Raw genomic sequence first — 9,840 nt, forward strand, 5'->3', positions numbered from 1 at the left:
ATCAACTGCATTGCATGTTTATTTTTGTTCTTTGCATATAACCACCAAATTTATTCTTTTCTCAAGTCTTCGCGATTTGTTTTCATGAAAGTTAAGGCCTAAGAGTCCTTTGGGAAAACGATACTCGGACTTACCCGTTTATATTACTTGATAACGATCTGGTACACTTGCCAGGGACTTAACACTGGGCTATCAAGAAAAATTAGTTTTTCTGGAATAGAAAATCCTTGAGTTAAGAGAGTTTAAATCATATACTTTAAATTTCAAGCACACTCTCTTTTTAACCAATCTCACTCTTTCCCAATTTCTTCCCTTTTTCATTTTTTTACATTGAGTTCACTTTACATGTTTTTTCTCTTTTCTTCTTTTCTTTTCTTTCTCATGCGTTTTTCTTTTTCATCTTTTGAACTTAATGCTTTTGCTTTTGCCTTTTACTTTCCCCATACAACCCCAAACTTGAACCTTTTCAACAAATACAATTATTCTTAACCCTAACTCAAGGTAAATCAATTCAAACAAGGGTTTTCATACTGTTTAAGGTCAAGGTTCAAAAAAGGTATATCATTTAAAATCCTTTGGGTGAAAATTTGGCTAAGTAAGGGCTTTCTAAGCATAGCCTTGATGATATGACATACACATGCAATTCAATCAATTATCAAGATTAAGTCAATACCATTCATGATTCCCTGTAAACAGTGCACACAACAATAAAACTCTGAAGCTCAATACCTCACACAATCATGCTTTCTCACTTCTCATTCATGAATCCTGCTTAGCATCAAAATCACAATCATGAATCACTTACTCATCTGTTCACATTGCTAGTGAACCATTAACCTGGATATCAACATTCACACATTCTCAATCATCATCCACAATCAATCATCAATAGCAAGTAACTCATCATGCAATAAAATTGAACCATTATCCGAATAAGCGTACAAGCAGAGCATAGACTCAAACATAAATTCAAGCTATACTACTAATTCAAAGTACAAAGAAAAAGAAAAAGAAAAATCCCTGTCCAAATGCTGGCATCCATCAGTAGATTCTCTCAACGCAGATCCTCATTTGAATCATACTCATCCTCCTCCTGGGCATCTTCAAAGTCTTCATCCTCTTGGTCATCATCTTGTCCGCCTGAGGTCCCAACTGCTCTGGACCCACTACCATGTGCCTGCCTTGAGGCCAAGCCATCACACTACGGAACTCGTCCATAGTCCACCTGTGCACTGGTGGTTGTCCATCTCGGCAGTGGCCACCTGCCCTTTGCAAAGAGACTCCATCCTCGCCTCCATCATAAACATGTACATGTCTCTCATCTGAAAAGGCTCAGGCTACTGTGCCGGTGCATCTGCAGGCTCCTCCTCCTGCTGTGCTGCTGCCCTCCTAGGACGTCTCCTAGGAAATGCTCCGGCTGGCTCGTTCTCCCTACAGTACTGACGAAAATAGGAGGCTGTTAAGTCCCTTGCAAGTGTACCAGATCGTTATCAAGTAATATAAACGGGTAAGTCCGAGTATCGTTTTCCCAAAGGACTCTTAGGCCTTAACTTTCATGTAACCTAATCGTGTAAGACTTGAGAAAAGAGAATTAATTTGGTGGTTATATGCAAAGAACAAAAATAAACATGCAATGTAGTTGATTCAATTGGTTTTGAGAAACTATGGATGAATGGTGTTGTTGGGGATTACAATTTCATCTTCTCCACTCTCATATATCTACTCTTCTTATTTAATTCACTTATCTATCTAATTGCCATGCATACTTTCTTAATTACCCTTAAACCAATCCCTTGGTGAAAAGAGCCTATTACTAATTACCGATTTGCTATCCCATCCTCCCCTAGTAACCCATAATGCAATGCGATCTGAAGCAATTACAATTTGCCGTCTTACCCTATCCCTAGGCGATATTGGCATAATCAAGGAATTTCCCACCAGTTCATGACATTATCGTACGTCCCCATATCGATAAAGACAAACACCTTTTACTGAATGAGTTAAACAATAAAAGCATTGAGCGTAGATGAGAACCCAACAATTGATAAATAAGTATATGAGAAGCATATGAAATAAATAAGAATTTCAATATATGAGAGTTTCAAAAGATTACATTGTTTCCCAACAACAAAGGGTTTAGTTCACCATAATCATGGTGAATCTAGATGAAATAATGAAAGAATTAAAGAAATAGACCAGGCGCCTAATTTGACCGCTCAGCAGTTTGCCTCTTGCCGCTCTGACCGCTTAGCGGTCAGTTTTGCCGCTGAGCGGTTTCCCTCTAATCGCTCTGAGTGCTCAGCGGACCATTCTGGCGCTCAGCGGCTTGTTTGACCCTTTTTTTCATCATTTTTCTACTTCTTTCATGGGTCTAAGTCCACCTTACTTCACTTTCATCTTTATTTCATCTAAAAACCCTGCAAAACAAGCATAATATCGCTAAAACCAACTTTTGACTCTCAAAAGACTCAACTAAGTGTTTTACTTGATTTAAAGCTCATTCTAAGCCACAAAGGGTGTGTTTTACTATCAAATTTAAGCATGAAAATAACGATTTTTAGACTGTTATCAGAGGCATCAATAGATCTCCTCGGCCTCTCAAAGGGTGGAACTATAGTGTCCACTCTTGCCTGCTAGCACAAGTATGTAATCAGGGACGGATGTCCAAGTGGTGTCCTGCTGCTCACGTCCATCTGCCTCAGCATACAATAGATAACCAGGATCCGATGCAAAGTGATGTCAGAAACATGAGAACATGGTTGAATGTTGGTATGTGTAAATGTCATCTAGTATTTGGCTAGGGGAGTTAAATCTGCCCTAAGGATGTTCACCGGTGCTCCATTAGGGTTTCTCTGAAAATGCCTCCCAGGGATACCCATCACTCGCTCAATATCCTCATAATCCCTGGCCTCCCCCAGTACAGCAGCATACCTGCACTACTCTCTTGGCCACTCAGTCCCTAGGAAGGCGTTAATGGTGTCAGGATCATAGCTGATCAAATGTCCACGCACATAGCTCATGTATCTCCCTACGGACACTCCTCCTCTAGGCAAGGCGTTGGCGTAGAACTCCTTCACCAACTCAATACTAGGTGGTGCTGGATATGTCTTCAATCTCTCCCAGCCTCGCCTTTCAATTTCTAGACCAAACTCTAGAGGTAAGTCAGGGATGTACATGACTTTTCTCTCCATCAACAACCGCATCTCCTGGACTGTAGCATAATGTTCTTCATGTTTCCTTGAAAGGAACCTCGAAGAATAGAATCTCCCAGGTCTCTCTGGTTCCTTCCTTTTGTTGCCCATTGTTTTAACTCTTCTTGAGGTAGACATTCCTGCATTAAATCAAATACATCCAACAATATTCACAAAAACATCATTAGAGGTTAGTGCATCATCAGATCATACAATTCTTGAGGAAAAACAGGTCCCCTCAACATTTAAGCAAAACAGCTGCAGACCACTCATCGTCTAAGAAGATCGCCCAGGCGGTTTGCCTCAAGTCGCGCCACCGCTCAGCGCCAAAAGAGAATGCTCAGCGATGACGGCTAGGGTTTTTCAAAATCTTTTCCTAAATGATCCTAATCTCCACTCTTTAACTAATTTCATCAATCCAGACCACAAACATGCAATTCAATCGGTTCAAACAGTTCCTATTCTATCAATTCATGGACAAAAATCAAAAGCCCCAATTTATCATGTTCCTAAGCATGTTCATCCATAAATCCCAAAATAGAAACCCTAAACATGAATTTGCATACTTACTTGAGTGGATATTTTGAATGCTTGCAGAAAAATTGATTAATTGAAGATGAATGTCCTCTCCAATGCAAGTCCCTCAACCAAAAACCCCAAACTTTGACTCAACAATGGTAGAAAATTGAATTTTTGGTGAGTGGGTGATGATAAAGTGAGGAAATCTCTCTAAAAAGCTCTTGAAAGTGAAAAGAGAGTGTTAGGGCTTAGGGAGACCGTTTAGGCGAAATGTAAAGAAGGGTTTCAAAGTGAAGAATTTGGAAAATCGCTTAGCTTTTAAGAAAAGTCGAGACCTTCAACGTCTCAACCGCTCAGCGGTAAAATGGACCGCTCAATGGTCTGCTGTAAATTTCACTTCTTCTTCTTTTTCTTTCTTTTGAGTAATCTTACCTTATAGCACTCAATTTCAACTTTAAATTTTTCAAATATATGTCTTTCCCCTCTCAGATGCAACAATTAAACATGCAATGAACTTAACACAGGATTAAAAACAAAACAATCGACTGGGTTGCCTCCCAGGTAGCGCTTGTTTAACGTCACCAGCCTGACCCAAACCTGCTTAGCACTCATCAGTAAGTGCTTATCATTACAACACCCTTCAGTAGGTGTACTTACCTTGTATCCTTCAGTGGATACATAAAAGTTTAGCATCCCTCAATCGATGCTACCTAAAAAGTGTTCAAAAATTCAAAAAATTTACTTGTCAAATAAACCCTAAAACTACAAATGTTTATAGAAATTGGATTAAATATAGTCAAGTCATTCCATCCCGGTTGGGATCTTCATCAACCCAACTCATCAGTTGCTTTCTATCCACTTTCTTTATGGCTCTTGTGAATGGTTTTCTGATTTCCAGTTTGCCATCTTCCCGAATCTTAATAACAAGCCACTTCTTATTCTTAAATCACACTTGTGCTCCTATTGGAAGTGGTGTATATTCGGAGTGGATAGTGCCTCCTTTTTCAACCTCTTCATTTTTAGGTACCTGCAAAACATTACAACTCTTAGAATTGGTACCTTATGTGTTGTCCTCTGGTGCAGCTTCTCTTCTTGACTTTTTATGCCTGGGTCTTTTTTTTTTAATTCTAACACTCTTCTCTTTAGAGCCAGTATAAAAGAATACATTCTCTTTGTCTCTCATCATGATCCTTGCATCATGGACATTAATTGACATCTTGGATGTTTCCACGAAAAGTCTTCCAAGAATTACTAGAATTCTTTCCTCGTCTTCCATGCCCATGATGATATAATCAGCTAAGAATTCTAGCTGCTCCACCCGTACAACCACATTTTCCACCATACCAAATGGTGTTTTAACTGAACCATCCGCCATTGTCACCGTAAGATTAGACGATTTTAACATTAACCCTCCAATTTTCTTAAAAAAATGCATGGGCATCATGTTAATACTAGGTCCAGAATCTATCATTGCTTCTCCTATATCAACATCATTAATCATACATGCCAAATTCAAGCAACCTGGATCTTTTACTTTAAGCGGATAATTCTTCGGAGGTTGAATCTCAAATTCCTGCTCATCATCATCTTCATCTAAATCTATCATATCTCCAAGATAAAATTTCATCCTTGCAGGAATTTGTTTAATAATTGAAGGCACTATAGTCATTTGATTATAAATTTCTCTTTTCTGTTCATTATGACTATCTTTTGCTTCCTCTTCTTCTTCTCCTTCACTGCTGCTGCCAATCTCAATGGCTTCTCTTTCCTCCTTTTCATCACTGCTTCCAATCTCTACAACTTCCCTTTCAGTCCTTCTTCTATCACTTGTCACCACAGCTTTGCATTCTTCCTTGGGGTTAACATCAGTGTTAGCCCTAAACTAGTTCTTTTCAGTAGTTTCTACTCTTTTCGACAGCTGTCCAATTTGCATCTTTAGTAATCTAAAAGTAGCTTGGTCACTTGCGTCATTGGACTCATAGACTTTCATGAATTTATCAAATCTTTCACTCATATCTTTGACAAACTCTGTCAGATGTGTAACCTACTGCCACATAGTTAAAGGTTGTTGCTGCCTGAAGCCTCCTGGTTGCCTTGATGGGTTATTCTGTTGTTGACCAATACTTGGATGATTCTTCCAACCTTGGCTAAGATTGCCTTGGTTGAAATTCCCTTGTCTGTACTGGTATTGGTTCTCCATGTAGTTAGCTTCCTCCTGCATCTCCTCAGGTATAACACATTGAGCATTAATATGGTCACCACCACAAAGATCGCATAGTTGTTGTGCTTAAGAGACATTGCGAAACTCTTTGGAAGTTGTGAGAGGATCTTTGTCAATGTATCTAGCTTTTGAGTCAAAAGATTATTTTGGGCTAGCATTGCATCATTTGCATGTAAGAGCAAGACTCCTCTTTGTTGTGTTGGTGCGCCCCTTTCACTATATGCTTCTTGTCCATTAACTGCCATACTCTCTACCAAGTCATAGGCTTCATCCTCAGTCTTTTGTTTGATATCACCTCCAGCTGAGGCGTCCAACATCATCTTAGACTACATGTTCAGTCCACCAAGGTAAGCAAGAACAATGGTTGTCTTGTCAAATTCGTGAACTGGTGTTTTCCTGAGTAGGCCTTTGGATCGCTCCCATGCCTGACTTAGAGTTTCTTCCATGCCTTGCTTAAATGATGAGATCTCCAGTTTTCCTTGAGTAACCTTAGACAACGGAAAATATTTGTTGACAAACTTTGTAGCCACAGCCACCCATGTAGTACATGTCCCTTCAGGAAAAGAATTAAGCCATGTCTTAGCATTGCCCTCCAATGAGAACGGGAACAAGCTAAGCCTCACTATATCATCTGAAACACCTGCCATCTTCACTGTATTGCATATTTCACTAAACGGTGTCAAATGGTCATAGGGATTCTCATTCGACAGGCCATGACATTGTTTTCTTTGCACCAAGGGTATAAGTGCTGGATTCATCACCATGTTGGTCATTTGATCCGTAGGCAGGACTATGCTGTTAAAATGGAAAGGGCCAACCACATTCGATTTGTCTGCAAGAGTGCATCTTGGAGGAGTTCTTTCAGCCATCTCCTATGTTCTTCTACCTTGTGAAGGTTATAATAATCTTTCAGGGGAAGGAAACAAATCCCTAGATGGGCATCTGACTCTCCTTCTCGCCCTTGCCTCGCTTAAGCCTTCAAGAAGAGGTTGTGTATTTTTCTTGCTTCTAGTATGTCTGGGCTCCTGCTGCATGCACAAGAAACACAAACCCTAGTAGCACTTTTTTTTATATATAAAAAAAATAAAAAATAAAAAGATAAAAAGATATATACAATCAAGTCAAACTTAATCAGTTTACACTACTAGATAAGTTAAACCACGAGTCCCCAACAACGGCGCCAAAAACTTGTTAAGCCATTGGCAAGTGTACCAGATCGTTATCAAGTAATATAATTGGTAAACCCAATATCGTTCTTCCGAAAGGACTCTTAGGCCTTACTTTTCATGTAAACAAATCGCATAAGACTTGAGAAAAGAATTAATTTGGTGGTTATATGCAAAGAACAAAAATAAACATGCAAATGCAGTTGATTCAATTGGTTTTAAGAAACTATGGATGAATGGTGTTGTTGGGGTTTACAATTTCAGCTTATCCACAATAATATATCTACTCTCCTTATTTACTTCACTTGTTTATCCAATTGCCACGCAAACTTTCTAGTCTACCCTTAACCCAATCCCTTGGTGAAAAGAGCCTATTATTAATTACCGGCTTACTATCCCAAGCGTCCCCTAGTAACCAATAATGCAATGCAATTGAAACAAAATACAATTGACCGTCCTACCCCTATCCCTAGGCGGTATTAGCATACACTAGTAAATAATTGGGTTTATACAGCGCACATTATGCCACGATTCACCAGAAACCGCAGCATAATAGTGCGTGATGGCAGGTTTGTAAATAAATCGAACTTATATGCCACAGTTCCCCTCTTAACCGTGGCATATACCCATGTCAACCATCATCTTTGACGCCACGTATGCAAAAAAATTAAATAACAGCGGAATAGGCCGCGGTTCTCTACACAACTGCGGCCTATTCCACGCATACTTTACACAAATCTGAAAGATGGGGAATGTTAGTAGGTGACAGGGGGTATATGCCGCGGTTGCCCAGAGAAACCGCGGCATATACCCCCTGCCACCTACTGACATTCCCCAAAAGACAGTTGGGGAGACAGTTGGGTATTCAGAACGTTAGGGTATAGGCCGCGGTTCTCAGAGCAACCGCGGCATATTCCCCCATCTGAATAAATTTGAAATAAATTTGAAATATTTAAGGGTATATACTGTGGTTGCCCGCTGAACCGCGACATATAGCTTCAAAAATAATTTCAAAAATGCCATTTTTATTATTTTTTTAAGGCGTATAGGCCGCGGTTATGTTGTGAACCGCGGCATATACCCCTTTACTACCGCGGGTAAGTTATTAATCGTGACATATTCCCTTTGGTAGGTTAAAAAAACAAAACACAGAACAGTTCATCTTCTCCACGCGATTCTGAAGCTTTTCTCTACCTCTGCCTCCACCCGATAACGCTACTGTCGCGCCATCTCCGTCGAACCGTCTTTGCCGCCGCACTATCCCGGTCGTCCGTCGCGCCCTCTGTCGACACGCAAGCCTCTGCCGCCGCGCCATCCTCTTCGTCGCGCCATCTCTGCTGCCCCGGGTACGTTCCATTTTCTTCTCTGATGAAATTTTTGTGCTATATTAAAATGCTAGGTTTGAATATGTTGTTGTGGCTTTGATGGTTTTTGTCAAATTTGTTGTGGTTTTGGTGGTTCAATAAGAGACAAAGTATATTAGCTTGTAGGGGAAAGGATTGGAATAGAGGTAGATAAAATGTATTTAATTTTTTTTTATCAGCAAATTTATTTAATTTTAATAATATGCTATGAATTTTTTTAGTAGATTTATGGTTAAATAGATTCATTGGTCCTTATTTTTGTTGGTTTTCTTCAATTAGGTCCTCGTTTTTTAAAATTAATCAATTTAGTCCCTAAATTTGAAAAATTAAATCAATTAAGGACATTCCGTTAACTTCACTCAACGGCGTTAAAAATTGTCTTTGCTGGTAAGAGTAGGTGTCATTTTGTAAACAGGTGTCAGATTTTTTTAACAGGTGGCACATGTTGTCTTGGTCACCATCAATCTGGATCGTCTTCCTCGCGTCAGATAACCCAGTCCGCGTCGTCGTCTTCTCCAACAGACCTGTCACCGTTCCTCTTGATCAGACCTTCCGAGGAAACGCCATGGATATGCCACACACCGATCCTTTGCTTCAAACAACCGCTCAAGGCTTCCAACCACAACAGATATCTCTCTCCCTCTCCTCTTCTCATCACTCTGTTTCCATTTCTTGGATTACAGGTACCACTCCTCCAAGGAATTTGTATCAATCCAGCTGTCACTTTTCTTGTTTTTTTCCTTCCTTCCTCCCCGTGACCCTTTTACTTTTATATCAATTAACCAATGCCTGTTCTTTTTGCCACACCAACCACACTCACTCTCTACCTCCTCATCTTTTTCTTCACTCCATTATTAACAAAACTTTGTTTTCAGGGGAATTCCAAATTGGGGACAACGTAGAACCCTTAGATCCTAACAGTGTTGCGAGCGTAGTTCGATATGGAAGGTTCCGAAGGTCCATGAGTCACCGAGCCACGGGTTATTCCCTCGTTTATAGTCAACTTTATCCTTTTGAAGGAAATCACGATTCCTTCTGTTACAGATCTCCTGAACTGTGGTGTTCGTTTTGTAGATACTGCTGGAAGACTAGTTTTGATGAACGGGATTATAGACTCGGAGGAAGATGCAAAGATTCTGAGAGAAAAAAGGATAATTCTGAACCATTTGAAGAGTGATAAAGAGGTGGCCTGCATCCATCATTGTCTGCACCTGAAAAATCAAAGAAAACCAGAAGCATAGAACAATCGCAAATGGCAACGCAACCCATTCAAAAATGCCATGTCTTGCGCCTCCATGATTCGCAGCACCGCGGAGGAGAAGAGGTGAAACGCGGCGCAGGTAGAGGTGCAAGGATCAAGTTTTCCCCAATTAGAAAAC

At 40.1% G+C, this 9,840-nt stretch overlaps 1 protein-coding gene across 1 annotated transcript; it reads left to right on the forward strand.

Moving 5' to 3' along the window:
- Positions 1 to 8,834: 8,834 nt before the first annotated feature.
- LOC111240795 (purple acid phosphatase 15-like) lies at positions 8,835 to 9,638 on the forward strand. The gene is made up of 2 exons (XM_022776543.1): positions 8,835 to 9,144; positions 9,337 to 9,638. The coding sequence occupies exons 1-2, from the start codon at positions 8,904 to 8,906 to the stop codon at positions 9,636 to 9,638; spliced, it is 543 nt and encodes a 180-aa protein (XP_022632264.1). The 5' UTR covers positions 8,835 to 8,903.
- Positions 9,639 to 9,840: the final 202 nt, after the last annotated feature.

The sequence above is a fragment of the Vigna radiata genome, chromosome 2 (genome assembly GCF_000741045.1).
Source record: "Vigna radiata var. radiata cultivar VC1973A chromosome 2, Vradiata_ver6, whole genome shotgun sequence".
In the NCBI taxonomy this organism is placed as follows: domain Eukaryota; kingdom Viridiplantae; phylum Streptophyta; class Magnoliopsida; order Fabales; family Fabaceae; genus Vigna; species Vigna radiata.